Source organism: Pipra filicauda, unplaced genomic scaffold (assembly GCF_003945595.2).
Source record: "Pipra filicauda isolate LSUMZ 115617 unplaced genomic scaffold, ASM394559v2 scaffold266_size1643727_pilon, whole genome shotgun sequence".
In the NCBI taxonomy this organism is placed as follows: Eukaryota; Metazoa; Chordata; class Aves; order Passeriformes; family Pipridae; genus Pipra; species Pipra filicauda.
The window spans coordinates 32,408-58,525 of record NW_024104383.1 but is presented as its reverse complement, the minus strand read 5'-3'; the positions used below and the strand labels follow the sequence as shown (position 1 = coordinate 58,525).

The window sequence follows — 26,118 nt, the reverse complement described above, 5'->3', positions numbered from 1 at the left end:
CCAGAGTTACATTGCATCGTTATATTTAAAAGAAAATATGTGTCAAATGAAAGTGTAAAAGACTAAATAGAAAAGCTAGTTCAGACTGCAATTCAACTGTGTAAATTGAGTAGCTCTGAGAAAAACTGTCTTAGACCTCTCCATCGCTGTGCTGCTTGGTCATTGTTTCAGAGATGGGAGCAGAGCATAATTTGGCCAGCGTGATGAGTAAGAATTACTGTTAATTTCGGTTGGCGATAAAAATATTCACTCCTTTTATCCTGGAAGAATTGAGCTGTTGCTAGCAATTAATAGGCAATACTTGCAGAATAATTTTTATATATTTTGTTTCTAATAGATCAAATTTTTTTTACATAGGTATATGCTGTGACTGGGAAAAAAAATATTTTTTGCTTGTGAGGTTTCTGACAGCTGTGTTCAGGAATCTTGACTGAACCTCCGGAGCTGTTACGCCCATAGTTCCCTCTTAGCATTATCCTGTAGTCTGCAATCTGTTCAGTAGTGTCTGAGTTGGTCTTCATGAAGTTCATGTGACAGAAATTCTGGTATCCACTGATATATACAGAATAATATGTTTGTGTACTGGGCCTGACTTATAGATGCCATGATAAAGTTTTCCTAATACTTTTACAGCAGGTTGGGTTAGAAAAAAAAACCTGCCAGTATGTAATTTTTGTTGACAAGCACTTCAGTTTTAGTTAGTAGTCCTGGACTTTTAGAATTGGAAAAAGCATTTTCTGATAGCCATCTAACCAAGCTTCACCTTCATGCCTTCCTAGAGACTTTTTTCTTGTGTTTTCTTAATCAGCACAGTAAGTTAGTAGATGATTCTGTGTAACCTTGTAATTTACCTAAGCAAAGAAAATTGGTCTTGAATGGTTCCAGTGGCTTTTACTGGTAGCTGTGGCACTATCCCACAGGCATTCTTCTCTTTCATATCACTTTATTGACCTAGCACTCTTGGGACAAATGACCAAAACTTGTTCATAATGTCTGCATCCAAAGTTAGATACTAGTATTATCCTTTTGCATCCCTGGTGAAGAGTACACAGAGTTAAGGTACCAGCTTTACAGTTTTATTTAACTTATCTCTATACTTACAGTCCCTTTTGTTATGCTGCATGGCACTATTGGCTTCTATCTGCTAATTTTAGGACATTTGGAAAAGGAAATTTTCATGAAATCTGTTATGTTCGTTCTTGAAATTGCCAGCTGTCATACATTTTTACTAAGAGTGGGGGTCCCAGGTAAAAGTAAATAAATGTCATTACCAGATGCTTCAGCTGTAAGTGGACTGTACTTTGTTGCAGCTCTGACTCACTTGCAATCTCTTCTTTTCCCTTCCTTTTTGTATACTTGCTGCATGCTGCATGACACTCAGAGTGAGGATGAAGAAACGGATTACGATATGAATGACTCAGATTAAGTGTAAATGTCATGGTGAGCACTAGCTGCCCTAGGATTTTAACCAGATGCTTTTCTGCCCCATCCAGTTCCCACCCCCACTAGTGCTGTCTTTTGGCTAGTCCTGGTGGTGTGTGTGTGTTTGTGATTATAGTTGTAGCATGGTTAGCAAAGGTAGACTTCCTGTTTTGGATTATTGCTGCTTTGACAGAGTAATAAGTGTTGCTTTTACAAACTGTGTTGTGATTCGTTCCTTTAAAGCTTTGCTGAGAAGGAAAGTTCTTCATATAGACTGTAGGGTCAGAATTGCTTTTCAGTTTTATTTCACATACACCACCTTTACTGTCTAATGGGTTTTTTATATGTAGAGGCATCTGATACAGACTTACAGTATACATTTTCAGTAAATGTTTGATTTGGCAATAATTTAGCAAACTTGACTGAAGTACAGCGTAGTCCAAAGGTGATCTTATCTGATAATTTTGAAATAATTAATTTTTTTAATTGAGATATAGCAAATACAAGTAAATAGTATGATTGTGGTGCAACAGGAAACAACTCTCTGGGGAGGGATTCTTTCCACTGTTGTTTGACATCTGATACAAGATCAAGGTACTTTAAAAGTCACAAGTAGAAGAGCGCAAAAAAACTTGCATCTGAAAGAATCTTTTCCTAACGTGTCTGCAAGCACTGCTCATATTTATTGTGCTCTCCAGTTTCTAGAAGATAACATACCATTGACTGTTCAGTGGTACAGTGTGGGTAGTCACATGAACCTGTATAAATCAAAGATATTTATCATTGCATGAGATTAAACTTCAGCTTCTCACCTATACACCTGAATTTTTTAGCTGTAAAGCAGCCTTATATTTATCTCTGAAGTTTGGATAATGCTCCCAAGTATATGATGTGATTCCTGAGGTTTTCCGGTGCAGGGCCAGGATCATCACTTGATGATCCTTGTGCGTCCCTTCCAACTCAGGATATGCTATCAATCTGTGATTCTGTGAAGTTGCTTCACGTGGCTGAAGAAAAACCTACATTGTTTTCTTAAGTGATGCTAACAGAAACTACTGCTACAGTAGAACAAGACCTTTTGCCAAGTCTTCAGGAATGGCTGAAGGGAATTAATCAAATCTGAAGCTTTATTGAAAAAAAAGTAAACTGGCACTCTGCTGGAATCAAATGTAATATTCTTAAGCTGCCTGAGAGGCAAACATTCCTTAAAACACCGTTCTAGCAGCAGCACCTTTATTTTGAGTGGGAGGAAATAGTTCTCATGTTCTGCTTCCCTAAGAAGCAATTGCACTCGGGCTTCTAGAATTTGAGAGTTCATTCAACGTTGTTTAGAATGTATAAGTCAACTTTGGATCTGGTGCACCTGTAGGGAAAACAGAACAGAAATGTGAAAACTAGGGTTGGGACAGTCCGAAGTATGAGTACAGACTGGGTGACAAATGGGTTGACTGAAGAGGACTTGGGAATACTGATGGGTGAAAACTTGGATATGAGCCAGCAATACTTGCAGACTAGAAAATCCATTATCAAGGACTGCAACAAAAGCAGCATGGCCAGCAGGTTCAGGGAAGTGATTCTCCCCCTCTACTCCGCTCTCATGAGATCCTGCCTGGAGTGCTGCGTCCAGCTCTGGGATTCCTGCTACAAGAAGGACATGGACCTGTGAGACTGGGTCCACAGGAGGGACATGAAAATGGTCTGCGAGCTGGAATACCTCTCCTGTAAAGACAGGCTGAGAGAGTTGGGATTTTTTGGCCTGGAGAAGAGGAGGCCCGGGGGAAATGTTATTGCAGCCTTCCAGTACTCAGAAGAGCCTTATGAGAAAAATGGAGAAAGACTTTTTTACTGGGGCTCATAGTGAGAGGACAAGGGGCGATGCTTTTGAACATTGGGTTCAAATTTTTGAACCAGTTGTTTTTGATTGGGTATAATGATGAACATATTCTTTATTGTGAGGGTGGTGAGGCCCTGGCACAGGTCGCCCAGAGAAGCTGTGGCTGCCACATCCCTGGAAGTGTCCAAGGCCAGGTTGGAGAGGGCTTGGAGCAACCTGGGCTGGTGGAAGGTGTCCCTGCCCATGGCAGGGGGTAGAACTTGATGATCTTTAAGGTCCCTTCCAACCCAACCCACTCTGTGCTTCTTTGATTTCCCCTTTAGTAGAGATAGAGGTTACTGAAGAAGTAGCAAGCAAAGTGTGTTAAAATATTGCCTAATATGATAGAATTTTCTGCTTTACACTGAGTGTACTGCTCAGTAAAGTGTGCAAAGTTCAGTGTCCGGATCTGGCTTAGCTTTATCTTATTGCATATGCTCCTGACGCTACAAAAAATAGTTCCAAGTCTATTAATCTTGTAAGTACGTTTTATCTTCCTGGAAAGAATGCACTCTTCTGCTTCCAATATTAAATTTGAAAGATTAACAACATTAATAGATCGACTTATTTTCCAGCTGCACAGGTATTTGTGGCAGCCATGGTTTTGTCTCTGTTGGATATGGTTTCACTTGCTGACCACATTTGCTGGGTCAGACCATTAGCCACTATTCTACTCCAGCACCTTGTTCTCAGCTGTGACCAACAGCAAATACTTGAGGAAAGAGTTTTAAATATGAAGCATTTATGGTATTTACTCCTGATACATTTCCCCACCTTCCAGTAAACCTCAGTTTAGGAATTTTGGCTTCAAGCCTTCATCCAGAAGATTGTGTGGAAGCTACGATGACACTATAACACCATGAGTCAGTATCAGTGGCATTATCTTCTCTAAGTTTGTCTAGTCCCTTTTGAATTCATTATACAAGCAGTTGCTGAGTAATTTACAGAGGCTGGCTTTTCCTCACGGAATTCACTTGTATCTTTCCTATAGTTTCATATGAAATGCTTTTTCCTTAGTACTCGTAGTAAATTATCCCCATGAAATAAGCAATGTTTGCATCTAAAATATACCCAAAAGCATGTTGTGTCCCAGGGAAAACGTCTTTCTGTATCAAGAAGCAAAAGAAAATGAAGTATCATGAGACTTTTACTTGCAGATTAACATTCTTAAGTACCTGTGCTGAGTATGTTTGAAGCTTTGCTTAATGATATATTTGGCTGCTCATGACAGCAGCCAAATATAGAACCCTGGGATTGGTTCTATAGCCTGCTGTCACAGTTCTAGAGTACTTCTCAGCCTGAGAGTTAACCTCATTATTGGTGGTTGCCATTCAGTAGAGCAACAGCATGAAAATATTGTTGCTTGGACAATCAGTCCTAAGACTTGATCCTTTCCTCCCTGGAGGAACCAAACAAAACTGAAACAGAAAAGGAGAAAAAACACTCAGACTGAAAGTAGAATAGGTGGTCTTCATGTTGTTGGTTTAAATCTTGCTGGGTTGTTCTCTTGGCCTTTGAAAACTTCCTGCATCATCTCACCCAGTGTGCCATTTTTGCACATTTTGATTTGCTATTTCATGTTTTCAATACTAATTTGTGGAACATAATTTCCATCTGAAACTTCAGAAAGTTAAGGATATTTTACTGGAACAGGAAAAATGCAGATTAAATTAAATTTCTAATAAAGTACCCAAGTTCATTTACCACACAGGACCTAAGGATGTTCAGAACTAAGATGAGGTGCAATGGCTTACTTTTTACTTTTGCCAACTCTTAAGCCTTGGTTATATTAATACTCAGTTCATAGCAGTCTTTTAGATCTGTTTTAATGGTGTCTGACAGTAGGCATTGTACATATCAATCTGTCTTTTTTCAGCTTTAATGTACAAACCCCAGGAATGTCCTTGAACCAGGTCCTTGACGCTTTACGGGTTATCTGAAATAGTCATTATGTTGCTCTTTGACCTCTATGCTTTAGGAATGACATAGAGCTAATTTTCATTTATAGATTTTTTTATTGGTCTATTTCAGATTTTGCAAGAACGAGGTTCCAGGATGTGAAGACAGTATTGAATGGTGACAATTTTTTCACTTTTATTCGAAGATGCAGTGAATTGTCACACTGAAGAGGCTTGGCTGCAAAAGGAAAAATCTGATTTAGACAATTTTCTGTTGGTCTGGGTTCAACCATTTTTGTCTATAAACTGGGTGTCAACTGGCTGGAAGCATTGCAAGATTACATAATGGGAATGGATGGTGTGGGAGTGTGTGTTAAGTTTTGGTTGTAGTGCATGGTCGTACTCTCTTGTGGGCTGATTGACACTGGTCATTTGAAAAGAAATGACCATGCACTCATATTTTCCTTGAAGACATGTAGCACTTAATGTCTGGTGCTCGATGACCCAATGTTGATCAGTCTGGAGACATTTTCCTACTAATTGTTGTAAACCTTAAAAGGACAATGCAATTGGTGCTACACACACTCACACACACGCGCGCGCGCGCGCGTTACAGCCCACAAATGCAAGTATTTGGGCCTACATTGTTTCCGAATCAGTGGCAGCCCCAGTTGACTGTGTTATACTGCACATTCCTTTTGGCTCTGTGACATACTCTATTATGTAATAACAGCCTAGGAGATCAACTGAAACTAGCACGTGAAAAAATTACACAACAGAAAAAAGGTTTCTCTGGAGGAAGGGTGTATATATTGACTGGATTTATAGCATATTTTATCACCCAAAGGGAAGACTAAACTCAGAGAAAATGGCCTTCATCTGAGTTATTCTTGATGTTCCTTCTGTTAAAAGTCTCCTGCAAAAGTTATGCTCCAGTCTTAGCCAGATGCTTGGAAGGGGAATCAAAATTCACTTAAAATGACCAACTGAACATTCTATTTCTTTTGAGATATTTATACTCATATGTGTGTTTGTGCTTTTACAAAATGCCTATAAGCATTGAACTATGTGGTAGAGATTTTTCTAGAGCTGGAGGTTTTACAGAAGTATGGCAGGGTAGTCCTAGGTCCTTGTCACTATGACTGGGATTAAAATCAACCTTAGTGTGAACACAAGCTCATCCAGTTGAAAAACATGATTACTTTGGACATTCAGGATACCTGTAATCAACCTTTCTCTTTCTATACAGTTTCAACTATGCAGTTAAAGAAGAGTGTTTAAAAAAATCTGGTGCAGCTTTATTAGTTTGTCCTTGATGAAGGCTAATACACTAGACTGGAGCTTTTTAATACACTATGTTTTCAGCAAAATCTTTAGCGCATCTTTAAAACACTTAATGAAATGGACAAACTCGGCTTCATTAACTTATGAAAGCAGTGGAAGGGAGTTTCAAAAAGCTACAAGATGGTTTTGAATTCTAAAGACATTACAGTTTTCATTCTCAGTAATTTCAGAATTTATGCATATACTGTAGGTAATCCTTTACTCAAAAGCCTGATTTTCAAACACCCAGGGTCTACTCTTTTTTTTTTTTTATTGCTTTTTTTTAAAGGACTTACACATTGATAAAAGTTTGGCAGAGAACAAACAATTTGTAAAAAACATTTCTACTAAGCAGGTTAAGCAATGGGCTAAATGTTTTGTCTATGCCTAATGCTTGAAAGGGTTTGTACTGTTTTGCGACTTGGATGTGGTCTGCACAGGAAGCTGCTGGCCCCTCCACAACACATACAATTTTTGTCTTTTTTTAAGAAGTTAAAAAGGACTTTAATTTACTAAAAATGTAATTGTGTAGGGGGAAATGTTTATACTTTTATACTTTTTTAGGCACCCATATTTTATCAGCTTAAATTGAACACACAAATTTCCCCAAAATAGTAACAGATTATCTTGTGTATCTGAAAATAAGCATAACAGTTGTCTGTGTTAACTGCATATTAAAACATTTCCTCTGCTGCAGTAGTCACTGTGTTTTTAAGCAGTATGACTCCACCAAATTCTCTGAGCTCCCCAGCTCATGGAATTGCAGCCAACCATGTTATTTGTTGTTTTCCTGATGTGCTCTACAGAGTAATTCAGCATTGGTTTTAATGCCTAAAATGCCTGTTTTACAATGATCATTCTGAATCAGCATTTCTGTTTTTTCTTTTATTTAACCCAAAAAAGACAGACTATTGTTTATTAAAGTGAAATTTTCCTAAATGACATCAACAAAGCATGAGTAACAAACTGAGCAAACTGAACAAATTTAGAATGTGTAAAAGAGTGGGGGTTTTTAAGTACATTTTTTTTTTCACTGGAGTATTTTCAGTTTTAAAACATGCTTTTATTATGAGATTACCTGCAGTCTAGTTTACATTGTATTCCTGTCATAGCAGATTTTGGGGAAATGAGTGTTTAATCATTTTGCACTTTGTTTCCAATACCTCACAAAGATTTTAAGAAGGAAAGAAAAAAAGAGAAGTTTAGTAGGCAGGTACCTTGTAAATGATTTTAAATATGCCTTTGTTTGAGACCACTTGAACTAACTACTTTTCCATTCTTGCTACTGTCATTATTGTTTTAATTTTTATGAACATGTGAGGCTTTCAGATAGTTGGAAATGCTATTGTCAGCCTTTTTCAAGGCATTAAGAATTGATCCCTAAATAAGTTTGGTTTCTTTTTATTTGACTCTTGCAGTTTCAATAAAGTTAGCTACAGTAACAAAGTAATTGCCTTAGAGTCCAATCCACATCACCAGGGTTTGCAAACACTGGCTTCCTCTTTTAAGATCTTGCAGGATGAAGTAACGTACCAATACAGTTTAAACGGGAGTCCTTTGTTTCTTTTCTGCCATTTGGAGAGTACCTACCTGAGAACTGCCTGGGATTCTGGAGACCTGAGGGTTCACTGACAGGCTGGAGCTGCAAAGCTGTACTGCAAACCCCTGTGACCGAACTCTGAATTTACATAGCTCCTCTATTCTTACATCAGAACAGTATTCCAGGTTAGAACTTAAGCATGAAGAGATCATAGCGGAAGGAGATAAAGCAGGAAGGGAGAGATACTAAATTCCTTAAAGGCTTTTACATGACAAACTTCTTGCAAAACTTGTGTAAAAGCTGAGAAGTTGAAATTTGCCATAGCAATTTCTTGCTTTGAGTTAGGAAACAGAGAGCGTATTGTTGGCCTTAAGTTTCCTCAGAGGCCATTTTCCTTTATCGGAAATGACATTTTTATATTATATGCTTTTGACTTCTTCAAGTGCCAAGTGAATCAGAGTTTATCTGCAATGAAGAAGTAATTCTGAGGCCTCTAAGATGTGAATGTCATATGGTCCATAATAACTGTCCAGAAGTATAGTCTGAGTCAGCAGTTCCCACAGTAAACAGACAAAAGGTTACCTGGAATTTTATCCCATCTCACTATGGGATTTCCATGGATTATGGCTAATTGCAAGGGGTTTATTCCACAGTAATTTAATTGTGTGTCAAAGGCCTGATTGAATTCAGAAGCTTATATTGACTCTTTACTAAAGTGTCAGTCCTCAGAACAAAATGTACTGTGTTTTTTTCAAACTCAGATAGGTTTCTTTTAATGGTAAAAGTTCCTTTCATCTTGCATTGTAGGGTTAGGAAAAGATATTTCTTAAAAAAATGAAGCTTAGTGTATCCATCTTGACTTTTTTGTTTTCAGATTTTCTTTAGACAATACTTATGTAGCTCCATTTCCAGCAATGTGAATGCACAGTTATGATCAATTAGAACTATTTCCTGCAGATAACAAAAATTGAATCAATCTCCTTTTCTCTGAAAGAGGTGGTTTGCTGTTTTGTTGTGTTGTTTTTTTTTTTCCCCAGGAGAAATATGAAAGCTTCTGGCAGATTAAACAAAAGAAAACTGGGTTGCAGGCATGCTTGTGGAACTAGTCTGTTGAGTAGGATGATGGTGTTATCAGAAATGTGCTTCTCAGAATGCTATTCTGTGAATATCTCTTGAGATTGTTGAGAGTTGTCAGTCTTTTTTTGAGCTGTAGAGAGCTACCACCAGCAAATTAGCATACATTTATTAAAAATTACTGGTTTTATTATTGTTACAAAAATGACCTGGGAGTGCAAAAATGTAATAGTATCTGATCTGATTCAATGAAATAACATAGAAACCAGATAACAATCATGCAGGTATACTGGAATACATTCCTTGAGAAGTACTGGGAGAAGAGTGAAGTCCTGGGCTTTTCATGAAGATCAAAGTCAAGTGAAAGAGAGTCTGGAGATGAACCCTGGAATTCTGTTCACTTGAGATGTTATAAAATCAGAAAGCGTCACTCTCTTATTTTATTCTCTTTCTCACCACATCAAAAGTTTCCAAGTTTTTCAAATTAACTTCTTCAATCAGCCCTGAACTATGGGGCTCTTGAAAAGAGATATTTTGTTTAGCTCAAGACAGTAGGATTAAAACCTGAGTGGTCATTGGGAAGTGTCTTTTCTAACACAACAAATTTGAAATACAGTCTGAGGATGCTGCCTGTTACTTCATTATAGTTTAGACTGCAGTTATCTCCAGCTTTAAGGACAATCTTGGGATCTTACCTGGGTTTGTGTGTAGGATTATTGATTCTTAAAATAGTATAAATATTCAGTTTAAAAAAAAAAAGGTGGAAGGCTCTCTGAACTGTGTCATATAACTTTTCTTTTAGCTCACAAAAATCACAAGCTGTCTTTAAAGGTTTTTTACTGAACTGAGGCTTTAAAGGGCTAAATAGATATTACTGTTCAGTTTGCCTAAATGACTGTCAGAAGGAACCCTTTCCATTTTCAGTGCAGAAATGCCAAGGGCTAAAATGCTTTCCAGGGCTAATTTGAGGTTCCAGAGACATACAGCATTCAAAAAGTAACTAGTCTGTTTTCTGTTCAACTCCTGGACTCTAAAATAATTTTTAGAAATGGCTGAACCAATTGCAGATATAAGTGTTCCTATATGGCTTGGAATTTCAGTATCCCGATTGGATATAGGAGCACACTAGAGAAGATAGTAGACTTGCCCACGACTTTACTATTGCCCGTGCTGAAATCTAGCAACTTTTATGAACCACACTGCCAATGGAGAGGCTTTGAGGAAGATTCTGCCCCAGGAAATTGTCACAGAATATTTCTTCACAACTTAATTGTCCTTTACTTTAGCAGGGTCTACCAAGGCATAAACTTCTCAGAAGTTCAGTGAATAGACAGTGCTGCAAATACAGGTTTCTGAGCCCATCAAAGGGTTCTCTTTGGATGTTGTGTGTTAATAACTACTATAATGACAGGAACTTTTTAGAAAGTTATTTTGCTACTTTGGGAGTGGGTGGAAGGGGGAGGAGGTTCTGTGACAGCGCTCTCCTTGCCTGAGCCTAAATTTTGACCTGACTTAAGTTGCGATTTTGAGGCCTAGCCATCTGGAATGTAAGGGTTAATGTATTTATGTATGTGATTCTTGCTACTTTTGAAGATTTTCCAAAAGCTTATGCACAACTTCACTCACATTAATTTGGCTCTTGTACTTGCTAGAATGAAGCAAGTGCTAAGGCACTGTAAGAGAAATGTTGCCAATCTCTCTACCTAGAACTGAAACAAGATTACCAAACTGAAGAAGTATCAAATGGCAAATTTTTCCACCCGCTTCTAACCTTAGCCTCATCTGAACCCAGCTGTGAAAAATCTATTTCCTATGCACTCTATGGGCCCACCTACCCAGTTCAACAGATGTTCTTTATTTTTCTTTTTCCTCCAAATCACTGGTCTCAAAATTAGTTGTGCATCAGCTGTTTGTGCTTATATCCAAGTGGCCATACTTGCAACATGTTCTTTCCTGGATAGTGGATTAGCAATAACACTTTATTTTGTGCCAATTCATTATCTCTGAAGTGTTCTTACTGCAGCAAAATTTGAGTTTTGATTTGGTTTTAATGCATTTGCATTAGCCAAAACTCTTAGCACAGACATAGACAAGAAAGTGAATCCAGGGAATTTCCCTGGAAAGAAATCTGCTAGGGCTTCCCATATAATTTGAAGGTGGTTACAGTTAACCATCACTTTTAAATCAAGTGTACAATTAAAAAGTGTGTGGGTATTTTTTTAAACTCCTTTTCATAACACTGGTGTATTGTAAACTGCATGAAATAAACCTGTTTTTTCCCTTTTAAAGTCTCACGTCTTAAATCTGTTTTTTTCCAAAGGTATTAATTGATATTAACAGTGTAATATCACTGATAATTCCTAGTTTAGCACTTCAGATGTAAATTGTAGTTGCATATTTGTTCAGTGTGTACCTGGACTAGACACCAGTTTATAAAGGGGACCTAACCAAGTAAGTAATTAACATCCTATTTGGATCTTATAGAACTTTCAGAGTTTATCTGGAGCTAGTTTTACTTTCAGTCAGAAGTTTCACTTCAGAAAGATGAAAGTGACCCTGCAAATTCATCTTTCAGTGGGCTGAGGTCTTGCCTGGTAGTAATAAACACATAGTCCATATTTATGTGATGTTCTCCAAGACTGCAGTTTTTGCAATTTCATGAGATAGATCTAGTCAGCCGAATGGGAACAGTTTCCACTGCTTTTGGTAATATCACTGAAATTGCTGGGAAAGGTGCACAGGGGGGATGTGTTTGTCCTGGGCCGCCGTGGGCATTTGCTGCCGGTGAAAGTTTTTTCAGCCAGAGGGACCCTTCAGCACACGCTCTGACTAGGGCTGACTCAAATCTACGTGATTAGTTATTGAGACAGTCAATTATAGAGTTACCAAGAAGCCCTTTGGACTGTAATAGTACCCAGCACGCAGTTCCAGAAGCACCGACACAGCGCAGGGCCCGGCCAGGCAGAGCATCCGGGACTAGAAATTTTTCCATTAAAATTAGAAATATAACTCAAAGACGAGATCAGAATGTGACTCATACTCTGCCACTAAAAATGCGTTCTTGGAAACCGAAACCAAACAACTACCCGCTAAAACCCCTCCAAAACCCGAAGAGACCCAAACCCCGCACGAGCATCACGTATCCAGCGCGCGGCCGGAACCCGCCCCGCGCCCTCCCATAGGCCGCGCCGCCTGCCCGTCACCAGGGCAAGGGCCCATCCTCCAATCAGAAGCTCGGCTGGGCACAGTGGGCGGGGCTCGGCCAGACCGCGCGCTCCCGCCCGCTGTGGGACGGGGTGTTTTCAGGGTGCGGGCGGGTTCCGCAGCGTAGGAGGTGAAGGTTGCTTCAGTTTTCGGTCGGGACTGGCGAGAGCCAGGGGCGCGAGGAGGGATTGGTCCTGGGAGAGCCCTGCTTGGATTCCTGCCGGCGCTTTGTGCTCAGGCATCGTCCGGGCACCTCTGGGTCCTGTGTCGCGAGGGTGCGTAAAGCGTGGCGAGTGGCGGGCGGCGTGCGGCGCGGACGGGTCGGGCCGAGGGACATAATAGTGCTGTCACACTCCGCTCCCGGGCGAGAGGGAGGGAAACTCCGGCGTGGAGACAAAAGGGGGGGGGAGCGGGAACATCCGGGTCACTCGCGCGGCCTCGATCCGGGACACGCGCGGCGGCGGCGGCGGCGGCGGCGGCGGCTCTCGGTGAGGCCCGGCCGGGAGCGGGGCTGGGCACGGGAGCGGGGCCGGGAGCGGGGCGGGTGCAGGCAGGGCCGACGACTCCTGCCCGCGGCGGGCCGGGCCGGGCCTGGCGGCCACGGGCGTGCGGGCCCGGCGGCTCCTGCCCTGAGGCCGGGCCCGGAGCGCAGCGCTGCCCGCCCGCGGGTCTCGGTGGAGGAGGTCGCCCAGGAGGGCCGGGAACCGCCGGGCCTGCGCGTGCCGGGCCCGCCCCGCCGGGCACTCGCCCGGCATCGGCGGGCGGGCCCGGGGTGTCCCGTGCAGGCCTCGGGCCGTCCAGCACCGAGCCCGTCGCCGCGCGGCATCTTCTGTTGTTCTCCGTGCGGCTCCGGTCGCCGCTTGGCCTCTTCTGCCTTTTTCTTGCTGCAGGCAGAGGAGACTTTTTATCCCAGTCCAGAGTTGGCTTTGATTAAACCTCAGCCCGTGGCTTTCTCCACCCTTCTGAAAAATAAAAGTCTGTACAGTTGGGGAGCAAAACGTGGGTAGAGACCTTTCCCAAATCTTCGTTCGCGAAGCCCAGCCGTGACTCCCATAATAATTTGTTCCTATGTCGGTATTTAACCTGCGAAGTAAAAATGTGAGGTTGGTAATCTGAACGTTTTGGGATTTAGAATTAATAAGATCTATTGGAAATTCTTGAAATTTAAAGAGCGTGGTTTTGATGTATTTAGAGACTTTTCTGTGGCACGGGAATGGTTCTTTGCAAGAATTGCATTTTGTGCATGGCAGGAGGTTGTTCCATAAGAGGATGTAGATGGGGAAGATGTTCTGTAATGGAACACAAAAGTTTGCACCTATGATGAGTGTATTGGTTTTGTTTTGTCCTTTTTCCAAAATAGGCAGTAACAGAAGCAGGGATAAGCAACTGAGTAAATTTGGAAGTTTCAATTAACTTTCTGACTTGATAGGGGACACTGCTACCTCTTAATGCTAGGGTGTGTTTGGGGGATTAAACTCAAATAAAGTGTGAAAACTGGTCTCTTAGACCTGTCTGGCATGTACAAGGTAGGGCTGATAGACTTCCTCTGGTGTGAAATTATTTCCAGTGATGTGGCACATAAATAGATGGGGATATAGAGAGTAAATATTGGCAATTTGTTAACAGATTGCTTTTGAGGGGATGCTTACCTAATGGAATCTTAATTTTTGAAACAGGCTTTCAGTCTTCTCTGTCTAATCTCTATTTTCTACTAAACTGTGATGAGGTTTTAGGTGCTTGTCTGCCCATGTCAGTATGACTGAAGCCTGTGGGAACCATGCACATGAAGCCTGTTGTCTCTCACACACACTGAAACTTTGGATGTAGTCTATCAGTGCTGAACTAAGTAAAATGCCTCAAGGTTTGAAAAGGTATTTGTAGAACATAAGCAAATCTTTAATGTACTAGGGCACAGTATAGTGCATAACAAAAGCAGGATACATGGCCTGAAAACTGAGGGGTTTGTCTTGAAAAGTTATTTGATTGGCCATGTTCTGTAGGACATACACTGTTAATGTGCCCTGTGAGAAACTGGCATTTCCCTTGGGGTACATGTAATTAATTGGCTATTAGCCACAGGAAATGGAATTCATGTATTTGAAAGCATCCTGTAATGTGTCTTTTTGGCAGAAAAGGTAGCTGATTTACTAAACTGAGAATATTTGGATGGTTTATAAGCAAAAAAATAGTTTTCTCAAACTATGATGGGAAGGTTGGTATTACTGGACCACCAGATACCAGCAGCGCAACTGAAATCTTGCTGTATAGTCAGTAGTTTGTTTACATCTGTTGCAAGTGTGTGGGCTCACAGCATATTTAAAATGACTCCATGTATAATTTGGTTAAGGGAGAGGGTTTTTTTTGTTCCACTGGTACCTTTTTCAGTGGCTCCATATCTCCTGTGTGTGAACAGACTAAAACCCAAAGTTGTGTACAGTTTGTGTTGACTAAGTCCTGCAAATCTTCTGACATAACTCAGATACAGGTGCATGTGTTGGGAATTCTAGAGGAAAAATTGAACAATATAGGATTTTTGTATGTGTCTGTTCACTGAGTGTTAATGGTCCCTTTTAAAAAGCGTTATCTCACGTTAATTTAGTTGCTAGTTTGAAGGTGAAAAAAAAAAGGCTGGAAGAAGGGATTTGAAATATCCATTGTCCTAGGAACTGCATAAAATGCTTAATCTGGTGCTTTTAAAGAGCTACAATTGATATAGTAATTGTAGACTGCAATACTCTTATAAGTAATCTACATGTTGAGAGATTGTAAAATTTTGCATAATGCTTAACTAGTGTTTGTTTCAATGGAGTGGTAATACTACTTTCCTTAATTCTATGAGGTAGTTAAGTGTTCTAACAGTAAGAGAACAGTAAGACTTCTACTTTCCTGGCTGTCATAAAGGCTTGTGAGCTACATGTGGAGTTGAGAACAAGTTGGCCTGACTTCTCCCACTGCCAATTATCAGCTCTTAGGATGGGTAGAAGTGCAGCTGGGAGGAGGATTAAAAACCTTGATTGGTGTTTATTTTGACCAGGTAGCTAATGAAACCCTGAGTTTAGATAATTTGACAATGAAAAATAAACTCTTGCTTCGAGGACTGTTCTGAGTAAATGGAGAATCCTCCCCTGTATTTGAAAGCACCACTTGTGCAGCCATCGTGTCTGGAACTGCTCTGTGTCATGCAGCAGTGACCTGTGCTCTGCAGGTTTCCTCTGCAGCCTTGGTCGCCATGCTTGGCTGTTACTGAGGCAGTGAAGGTGCGGAGATATCGTTCAGTTGATACTGGAATTGAAAACCTGTCTTGTGGAATGAGCCACTGGTTCTTCCTTAGCTCAGTTCTGTATTGCTGTCTGTTCCTGCTGTTGTCTAGAAGTTGTATAGTGGCATCACTGCAAAAGTGATGTGACTTTGCTAAGTTCTGTGCCTGTGTTGCTTTTGTGTGGAATACCGGCTTTCAAAAGGAATTTACCCTAAAAGTAACATTTCTTATTCCCATTTGCCAGAAATGGGAGAAGTACAGGTGTTTGCCCGCAGAGGAAAACCATTCCTTATGTGGTGTAGGAAGGAATTAGAGACATGTTTATCAGTTGCACAAGTAGGAAGTCTGAGCACTCTTTCCATTACTAACAGAGTTTGTGTTGTCAAGCTGCTGTCAAAGTTGCTTCTGAGATGTAGTTCAAATATAAAGCAACAAGGTAAGGATAGAATTTTGTAGGTCAAGTCCAGTAACTAAGAACTTGATGACATGGGCAAACTTGATGTTATTCCTGATGTTAAATTCTGCATGCTGTGCAAAAACGTGTCTTCAGTTTAAACAGTTACAGAACTGAAAATCAGAGGCCAAAATAATTCCTAAGTGAGCAGGGCTTATTAACAAGTAATATAATGTGTTGTTTAGACTATAAGTAAAAGTTTATGCTAAAAGCAATTACTTTTGTTTTAGAGGGACTCTGAATATGTCTGGCATAGCTCTTAGCAGACTTGCACAGGAGAGAAAAGCCTGGAGGAAAGATCATCCATTTGTAAGTATGAGAACTGCCAAATTTCTGACTCTGCAGCTGTTTTGGTGTTCTGGTGATGATTTTTCTTTACCTTGATGGGATTTCTTTAAAATTAATTTTTTTTTAATTAAAAAAAAGCTGCTTAAAAACTATGTAGTGCAAAAAGAAGTAACTCTGTGTAAAGATAAAATATGTCATGAAGTATTTTAAGTACATCTTCTAAAATCCTCACCCGTTGGCTTTTTGCCTTAATTCAGGGATTTGTAGCAGTACCTACAAAAAATCCAGATGGCACAATGAATCTAATGAACTGGGAGTGTGCTATTCCAGGAAAGAAAGGGGTAAGACTTACTATTCTCCTAACTTCTTCTAAATCTGCTCATGCATTACACCAACAATAGAGAATACAAATTACATTTAGTTTAATAAAAATGCCTAGATCCTGCTGCTACTTTAAAATCCAAGTGCAGTGGGGTGAGAGTATTGGACAAAATACACCATGAGCCTGTTCAACCTGACCACCTTAAGAATAAAAGTTTTCAGAGGAGTGTGTAAGAATCTTGCATTGAACAAACTGGAGATTGTCTTCTGCTTCATGTCAGGGTTTTTTGTGATTTCAGTTCTTACTAAATGTTGTTTTAAGCCCTAAAGGTTGAAAGTAATTACTACCAAAATGTTGCCTCTGCTGGGTTAACTGCCTCTGCTGGTTAATAGTGAGATCCTTCAGAGAAGTGCACCATTTTTATCTTTTTGGATTTCATGGAAAACAATTTGTGTTATCTATGTGGAATCTCATTGTCTTCCATTTTATGGAACTTTCTCTTTTGTATTGGGGAAAGAAGATAGAGCTCTCTAATAATGTTTCTTTTTATCTGATTTCACTTGTGATTCTGTGTCCCTTACCTTAAAATAACAAGGGAAAGGAAAAAGTCTGTAGCTATCAGAACTGTTAATTTTTATCAGCTTGATCTGGTTCTGGAGGATAGGACAAATGCAAGCTTTCTAGTGAAAATAATCATTAATGTGTGAAACTTCGTTGATTTTTTTTTTTTTTACACTGTCATTATAAGCAGAATAGTTTTTCTATTTTTCAAGATGTTATTTAGCATGTAGATATTATTCTGGAATTCATTGGATGCAGTTGTTTCTTCTGAGATGCTACTATTAATTAGTTGGTGGTTTTAATTCTTTGGGTCTTCAGTGTTTTGCATTGGACATTGGACTTTTTTGCCTTCCCTGTTCTACTGCCTTTTGCAAACTTGTTTGAATTCCCTTATTATCTTGTTTCTTAGCTTCTGAGAAGACACTGTGTAGGCAAAACCTGCTGGTTCTGTATTGTTGCCTCAGTTTAATGCTGAATGTGGCATTGCTGTTACAGTTACAGCTTAGTTTTAGTAGTTGTCTGCACAGCTCAAGTTAGTTCTTAAAGAAGCAGCTACAAATAATTTAACAGTGTAAGGAAAAACTCATCCCCTTGTGTTCTGCTAAAGCAAGATTATCCCGTATAATTTATGTACCTTATCAAGATGTCACCTTATAATACTTACGTAAAATTTTCATGCCTTACCAAATCTTCATGCTGCTGCTTTGAAGTTTTGTAAACCACAAAATGGAACAAGCAAGACCTTAGAGACAGCTTCTTGCTTACTAGAAAATGTGTCACGCCAGGAAAAGATCAGTTATGCTGATATGATTTCTACTATTAAAAAAAAAAAGTGTTTTTACTCAAGTAAAAATGCTGTCTCTAACAAGCAGCAGCATGACTTGCTCATCTCTACGAGACCCAGCAGTTGGCTATCGCCTTTATGCTGTGCTGCTGCTTCCCCTGAGATGAGCAGTTGAAACTACTAAAATGCTTACTTGCAGCCAGATCAAAAATAGAAGTGGTGTTAGTCCTGGGTTGGATATCTCCATTCACTTTTTTTTGACATCAAATCACTTGTGAACTACCTAGAATTTGACTCAAAGGAGATCTGCAACTAGTCCTGTAATGCAGTGTGGTCTTGGTGCCACTGCTGTCACACTGCTGTCTTAGTGAGGCCTTTCAGTGTCCACTCTTTCACCCATAAAGTGTGTTGCTCTATCAGAAAGGCAGTAAAAACTTTGTCGACTGTTCTTGTCCTCCTACTCGAAGAAATTATTAAAAGCTATTTGTCTTCCCCTGAGACTGAAAGCAAACAAAACAGGTAAAGTTTATTTTGTCAAAAAGCTCCTGTTTTCTAAAGAGGGACTCCTCTGACAAGGTATGGAGAATAGATTTTTCTAGTTGTTGACAACTGACTACAGTAGTTTAGATCAAGTTGCTTAAATACACTATAACGAATGTCATCAAACTCATTCACTTTTGAAAATGTTGTTATCTTATTATTTCCTAGTATGGCTTTTTTGCTATTTTAGCTTGAGGCTTTGCATAATGATTACCAATTACAATGGAGTGGTTTTGTTTTTTTCCCTGTGGATTTTTGGGGTGTTCTGTTTTGGCATTTTGTTTTTTTTCTTCTTTCAGCTAAAAACCATGTATTTCAGATAAGAAAGAATTAGGAATTTCCTCCTAAGGTAGACTTCAAACATATCTGTCTGCCCGTGAGGATAAGATTTGATCACTTTTTGCTCGTAAGATGTGAGACCATCTTTACTCCAGTTGTTTTAGTGGATGAACTCAACATGCACTTCCATTGCAGTGTTTACATAGCAAGGGCAAGTTACAGAGAAGTGGTCTGAATTTTACATCTGTAATAATATTTTCTGTATTTCTACACCTCTTACCAGAACTCAGTTTGTCAGAAGATGGGGATTTTTTTCCTTGTTTACGTGTTTTGTATATTTGAGACAGCCTTTTTGTCTATTGCTAGATGTTTTTTCTTGTTTATGTGACCCTTTTGATTAGTACAGTCCTACTTGGTTTGCTCTGTGCCATGGGAACTGCTCCTATGAGTGCTCTTCCTGGTTTTGGATAGGGATAAAGAGCTTCTTAGAATTTCTATTTTACAAAAAACTGGAATCTGAGACTCCATGCTACCAAATGTAGGCAAGGCTAGTTTAGACTAGTGAACCTCATGTAACTGTAGCAATACTACAGTGCTGTCCACATTTTTGTTCATTTGTGGGTTTATTTGCCACATTCTCATAAGGCACAATAGAAGCCATTTACACCCACGTGCTTAAGGGTGTATCCATATCCCATCTTCTCAGACTTAAGTGGGGGTACAACAGCCCCTTCTTCATTGCATGTGTATATCACGTAAAACTTGGGAAGTATTCTGTTCTTATGTACTGTGAAAATTTTACTTTTATATGGAATTACTGGCAATGATCCTGACTCTTGTTGATGACTCAGCAACACTTAGTAGCTGTAATGAAGAAAGAAACCCCTGCTTTTCCACTTCAGTTTCTTATGTAGTAGAAGTCGGATAACTCTCCTCGGTGTAGACGGGGTGCTGCAGTGTAGGACAGCTCTTTTCTGCTGTGTAGCAGAAAAATGTCTTGTGCTTTGCCTGAGAAATGGTATTCTTGGTAAGCTGCTTTCCACAAGCTTGACTTTTCCTTGCTGTAACCTAAACTTTACCTTAACTTTTTATAGACACCATGGGAAGGAGGCTTATTTAAACTACGGATGCTTTTCAAGGATGACTATCCTTCTTCACCCCCAAAATGTAAGTAAAATTACTGAAAACCATGGGTTTATTAGAGAAGTGTTGAACTAATACACAAGATTCTACAAATGGTTGTTACTTTCTTACAGCTTTGTGGGGTTTGTTTGGGTTTGTTTGTTTGTTTGTTTGTTTTCTTTTTAGGTCACACTGCTTTCCCCCTCCACACTCACCACTTTGCATTAAAAAAGTTGTGATGAAATCAGTTAAGTGCTCAATATAACAAAATTGGGAGGAGAGGGAGATTGCTGTGTGGGTTCCCTCAGAGTTTGACACAAGCATTGCTTGAAGTGTTCATTACGTGATCAGCACTCCTTGGAAGCTGGTAGGTAGGGATGCTCAGGCCAAATCCCTTTGCGTATTCTTACTGCTAACTTGGTCTTCTCAGCCAAGAACTCAGAAGACAAGAACTTAGTGAAAAAGAAGGTCCAGTAACTTGAACCTTATAATCAGCTTGCTCTAAACCATGAATCTGCTCTTTTTCTGCTACTGTGCATAACAGATCTTCAGATACCCAATTTCCATATTAAGTTTTGGGATTGAATTTTCCTTACACATTCTCAAAACTTTCATACTGTAGAAACCTGAAAACATCTATTGCCTTGTGTAGTTTCATGGTTCTTGAATTGGCTGCCATCTCAAAGCAATGACAGTGATTACAAAGGGCTTTTTTGACAGCAGTTCATCTGTCATCACATTTGCATATTTTAGCTCTATCAGTTGTCTTGGCTACTCATTTTGATTGTTACCACCTAAATACATGTGGCACAGGGGGAAACATCCCTTTTAACTAGACAATATTTAACGTTATTATCTTGAGAAATACCAGTTATCACATCCTGAAACTGTTAAATGAATTGTCATGCCTTAATATAAGATGTATATGTGACTGGTAAGACTCCTTGCCAGTGCAGCTTCTGAGGTACCACTGAACTTTACTGAGCAGCAAGATTGTTATGGCATGTGAATACTTGTGATGTTGGATAAGAAAACTGCACTAACATGCAGATATTTCATATATTGCTAAAGAAGTGTTTATTGCTTTACTCAAGATGGTGGCTGTTGCATTTAAGTCCTGTAAAGATTAAAAGAAATGCCAGAATATAGATTGAGTGGCAGAAGGAAAGCTGCACAAGCCTTAAGTCAGTCTTGTAACTTAAATTTGGTTCCTCTTGTTCAGTGCATCTTGATAATACATAGGAAAAGTGAAACTGAAAGAAATGCTAGAAACGTAAGTCTTTCTTGTATGAAAGTTTCAGTTTTAAAGTAAGAAGAGAAAAGATGAGTGAAGGGCCATATCTTTCCTTTATATAGTAGTATGTGAGGCTGAAAAGGCAGAACTGGTTTTAAAAAGTCGTTATCACAAAGCTACTCTGAATTATTTTGTCAGTTTCCATTCTTAAACCAGAAGATTACTGGTCAAAATTATTATCTTAGATTGCCTGGATTGATACCACAGATGCTTAGGTGCAGGCTGAGCCAAAAAAACCCCTGACATTAATAGCTGCAGAAATCTGTGGGGGGGTTTTTTTGGAGGCATGGGGATGTCTTTTGCCAGTGTTGGTTTGGGGGGGTTGGGGTTTTGTTTTCCCCCACTGATCTAAGCCAGCTCTCTGATTTTCGTCTTAGCACTGCATGGAAATAATTCTCTCTTCTTTATCAGGTAAATTTGAACCACCATTATTCCACCCGAATGTGTATCCTTCAGGCACCGTGTGTCTCTCCATCTTAGAGGAGGATAAGGACTGGCGACCCGCAATCACAATTAAACAGGTCATTAGTTGTACTTACACTTATTCTTTGCCCTTTTATTTGCGTTGTCTGCTTATCTGATGTGAATGTAAGATGTTCACTCTGTGTTTCTGTAGTTGATTTCTATGGGTTATTCAGTGAATATCTTTCAGTAATATCTATGCCTATGTTACTTCTACTCCTTTTTCCACAGATCTTGTTAGGAATACAAGAACTTCTAAATGAACCAAATATTCAAGACCCAGCTCAAGCAGAGGCTTACACAATTTACTGGTAAGTATCTTTGTGTATTAGCTTGAAAGCTGTCATATTGCATACAGCTCTCTGTTACTTAGGAGCATAACGTGGAAATGTTTTTAGGAACGATCAGGGGAATTTTCTTACCTTCATGACTATATCCTGTGGAGATGCCTAGACTGTGCTAACCTTGAACAAAATGGTAACCTTATGGTAACCAGGCCTAGTGGAGCTTTTAATAGCAACACAACAGCAATAAAGTGTGAAGACTCCTTCAGTTAGATTATGATTCTCATCCTGGTTCTAACCCAACACAGAATCCTTTCCCCTAAAGGCTGAGTAGTAGTAATGAGGCATAATGGTGTCATGAGACTGAATTAGGTGACAAGAAACATTTGTCAGTCCAGGAGTAACTTACTGCTCTCCAGAAGTGGGTACCTGAAAGCACTTGTGCCTGAAGATAAAGGAGAGCTGTGAGTGCTGTAGGAAACAGGGTGTTTTGTGACAATTACATTTCCCAAAAGGGATTAGAAAGTACAGAACACCTGTAGCTTTAGCTGAATGAAGTTTGCATTTGTTGAGAAAGGTGATAATTTGTGAGCTAAAAAGAACTTTTTTTTAAAAAAAGCTTAATAACTTTCCCACCTTTAAAAGTGGATGGTTGTTCTATAATCTTTAGGGGAGCAAAACAGTTTAAACGAATGCTTTTTTGGCACTGACAGCTACTGAAATAATAACCAGGATAGAAACGTAGAATTACTGTTCTGGACAGAGGAGGCCTCCATGAGATTGCCAAGTTTGAAAAATAGCATTGTATGAGACTGCACATGCAAGCTGTGTCAAAAATGTCTTTTTATAGGATCCTAGTGAAAAGGAAACATAGGGATGGGTAGTGTGGCTTGCATTTAATTAAAGGCTTCACCGAATGTTATTTTTTTAAATACTTACTGAAGACTTGATGGAGCCAAGTGCATACAGAGGACAGTTAAGTGACCAGAGTTGCAGGGAACACCTTTGGGAGCCTGGAATGATGAGGCAGGCCTCATCAAAAAAAAGCCACTCTGAGGGAATATTGGGCAGGAATAATATACTGTTATACATGTATAACATGTATTTTTTTAATCACCTCTCACACACATGTATGGGAGTCTTGGCTAGTCTTGTTTCTGCTTTAAGTCCTTGGGGGGATAGGGGAAATCTATTGAGATTAAACTAGTACATGATCTTTGTTGCTTCAAGTATATACAGTCTTCCATTTATCTTTCTTCATGTCTCTTGGACATACATAGTATTTTAGGTGGGTTCCTATAATTTTGCAGTCTGAAAGTGTCTCTCTTACTACTTAGTGAGTAACTTGTACACAGAGCAGGGTTGTGCATGCATCTGTAATGTGGCATAGTTGATCAATTCTGGGAAAGATGCAGCATTGTTTAAATAGATGTCTTTAAGTCAAGTTTCTAATTTTCCAAGACTAAACTTTGTATTTAAGATGAGAATACTTGTTCTCATTCTCAGGATTGCTTTGGTACTGTCGTTCTGTAACTTTCACACTCCTGATGTGCTCATCTGCTTCCCCCTCTGCTGCAACCATGCAGGGTCTACTAGGGAAGGCATCCTTCTGGGTGGATTCTGTGGGTGTGAGACTTAACAGCTACTCTGTGTTCTTGTATGACAATGCAATATAACTTATAGGAAAAAGAAATAAAGTTTGTAAATATGTATAGAATACCTTCAGTCTGTTTGCTGGTAATTGCTCATTGGATCTGACCAAAATTGGTTTCATTTCTTTTTCCCCCTTATCAAGTTCTGAGGATATAATTTGCTGCCTTTTTTTTGTTTTCACTGCAGCAAACCTTCATAGCTGAAAGTAAGTTAAATTTCCTGCAAAGCTGTCCGCAAAATCTAGTCACTGTAAACTACCTTTGGCACAAGAGTAATGGGAACGAATTTCTGTTCAGCTCTTGACTGACAGCTAATACAAAATGGACGACTGAATGTAAATGGATGCTCTACTAAGCTATTACCATTCCTTGTTGGCCCAAGAATAGAAAACAAAGAACTCGCCCTTTTACATCTTGAGTCTGAGGCTTAATGACTGGGCATAGTTCCCTCGAGTAGTACTTGCTTGTTTAATCAATCCTGTTGCAAGTATGGTACACTTAGTGAACTATGTTGAGCTAGCTTTTTTTTCCAGCTGAAGATTAGGATCCTAACCCAGAGCTGTGAGTCAAGGTTCACAGAGTTTTCAGGCTGAAATTACCACACCGTTATTATTTTCCCATTTCTTAAAGAGTAGTTCCATTCTCTCTCCACAGCAGTAAAGATGATACTTTAAAATCATTTGAAGTCCACCAACTGTCAGTGAACTGCTCTCATCAATGACTTTGTGCTGTTAGGGATTTGTTGTTAATGACCTCATGTCTTAACATGAGTGAGGAGTGGAAAACTTAAGTTGAGATGAATGAGAATGTTTGCACATGAGATACATCTGGCCTTGAGAAAGAGCAGGCACAAACCTGTTTGCAGAAGCAGGTATAGTACGAAGTCAAATAGTGCAGTCATTTGACAACAGGTGATGTTTGAGAAGTGATGAGTTGAACAGTACCAATCTTCTATCCGAAGTAAATTATTAAAGTAATGGTCTAGAAAAGCCTTTAATCTATTGTAGTGTTCAGTGAATTCCTATCTGATGGTTTTGCCTTCAGCAAAGACTTATTCTTCTGTTTCTCCTCAATATGAAACTAACGATTTCTCCAGCTGTAATTACCTTTTCTCTTTTCAGCCAAAACAGAGTGGAATATGAAAAGAGGGTTCGAGCACAAGCCAAGAAGTTTGCACCATCATAAGCATTTGTCATGCAACATCTTAAAAAGGAAGGGATTGGTTTGGCACGAACTTGTTTACAAAACTTTTGCAAAATCTAATGTTGCTATGTACAATTAATATCCACTTAGGGGAGGGGGTTGTATGTGTGCCATTTTCCATATTCGCCACTTGTATACAGTTCTAAATTTGCTGAATTGCCCCCAGTTTTTTCATACAGGGTCTCTTCCTTCAGTCTTTTGTATTTTTGATTGTTATGTAAAACTTGCTTTTATTTTAATATTGATGTCAGTATTTCAACTGCTGTAAAATTATAAACTTTTATACTTCTATAAATTCACTAGTATCTCTAGTTACTTTGCTATCTGATGCAGGCATGCTTTAAAATGTTAGAACTGTATTTAGCCTCTAGCTGGCTGTATGAAAAAAATCATGCCCTGCACCCCCTTCCCTCCCTGAATTTGTTTTTTTCTATCTTTCAGAAACTAGGTTGTTATTGCTTAAGAGCCTCCGAGATCCAAAGTTAGCCAGCATCCTTATTCTGCGTCACTTCCTTTGTGTTTATATGGCATTCTGTCTGTGTTGCTGTTTAGAGTAAATAAACTGTTTATATAAAGGGCTTTGTTTCATTTATCTTCATTAAAATGATTGAAAGATTGCCATTTAAGTGGCTCTGAACACAATTCAGTGCAAGTCCTATCTTTAAGGCCTGTGATGCTGCACTTACCTTTTGTTTAGATGGTGTCTTCATTTGTTTTCCCTGCCCCAACCCCCAACATGAATGTGGCCCTTCACTGTGTGGTATCTGCAGCAAGTCACCTCTGATCAGTTCCTTTAGGCAGCACACAGAATTCTGACTCACTGGAGACCAGTTGCTTACTGTGCATCATCATGGGATCAGCAAACTGGTGTGACCACGTTAGCATAAGCATTAGACTGATATGAACAATAATAGAAGCCATCCAAGGAGTTTAAGGGGACCTACAGAAACTAGAGACTTTAAATGGTTTTGTTTATCAAATAATTCTGTGCCTTATTCCGTATGTCAATGTATATAGCTTTTAGGACAAGGACGTGATCTATGCAATGACAGTTTCCTTCTGTAAAGGAAATCAGTTAAATTATGTAAGTTATTTTCATGTATGTCAAGCTGATATGCCCTCTATTAAACTTTCGCTGCCTTTTTTAATTGTATTTTTTAGTCAAAATCATTCTGCAAAACAAATTAATTGTTAAGAGCTTTGTTCCATTTGAGCTATAGCTTCTTCAAGGCTTTTGTTATTAAAAAATGGCTATTGCTCAAGACTTAATCTAAGTGTTT

At 39.4% G+C, this 26,118-nt stretch overlaps 2 protein-coding genes across 5 annotated transcripts in view; both read left to right on the top strand.

Moving 5' to 3' along the window:
• KCTD5 (potassium channel tetramerization domain containing 5) overlaps positions 1-11,418 on the top strand; it is a 30,456-nt gene extending 19,038 nt beyond the window's left edge. The window contains exon 7 of one of the 2 annotated variants that reach the window (XM_027736026.2): positions 5,327-11,418. In XM_027736026.2, the coding sequence (XP_027591827.1) occupies positions 5,327-5,356 (30 nt within the window). In that variant the 3' untranslated portion in view covers positions 5,357-11,418. The remainder of the gene's footprint in view (positions 1-5,326) is intronic. The other variant, XM_027736027.2, reaches the window with a different exon arrangement.
• A 1,020-nt stretch (positions 11,419-12,438) lies between these two features.
• Positions 12,439-25,416, top strand: UBE2I (ubiquitin conjugating enzyme E2 I). Of its 3 annotated transcripts, none has more exons than XM_027736032.2 (7): positions 12,439-12,609; positions 16,278-16,356; positions 16,593-16,676; positions 19,916-19,988; positions 21,649-21,758; positions 21,931-22,010; positions 24,757-25,416. In XM_027736032.2, the coding sequence occupies exons 2-7, from the start codon at positions 16,291-16,293 to the stop codon at positions 24,818-24,820; spliced, it is 477 nt and encodes a 158-aa protein (XP_027591833.1). In that variant the 5' UTR covers positions 12,439-12,609; positions 16,278-16,290; the 3' UTR covers positions 24,821-25,416. The 3 variants fall into 3 exon arrangements, with proteins under 3 accessions (XP_027591833.1, XP_027591830.1, XP_039238275.1); XM_027736029.2 differs by lacking the exon at positions 12,439-12,609 and adding an exon at positions 12,721-12,822; XM_039382341.1 differs by lacking the exon at positions 12,439-12,609 and adding an exon at positions 13,345-13,437.
• The last annotated feature ends 702 nt before the right edge of the window (positions 25,417-26,118 follow it).

Bases quoted from the DNA above. Each gene is read 5' to 3' on its own strand.
- UBE2I (XM_039382341.1), top strand. From the start codon at position 13,403: ATGTCGGTATTTAACCTGCGAAGTAAAAATGTGAG. The intron at 13,438-16,277 runs GTTGGTAATCTG...CTTTTGTTTTAG, and splicing joins CTGCGAAGTAAAAATGTGAG to AGGGACTCTGAATATGTCTG. The intron at 21,759-21,930 runs GTCATTAGTTGT...CTTTTTCCACAG, and splicing joins CCGCAATCACAATTAAACAG to ATCTTGTTAGGAATACAAGA.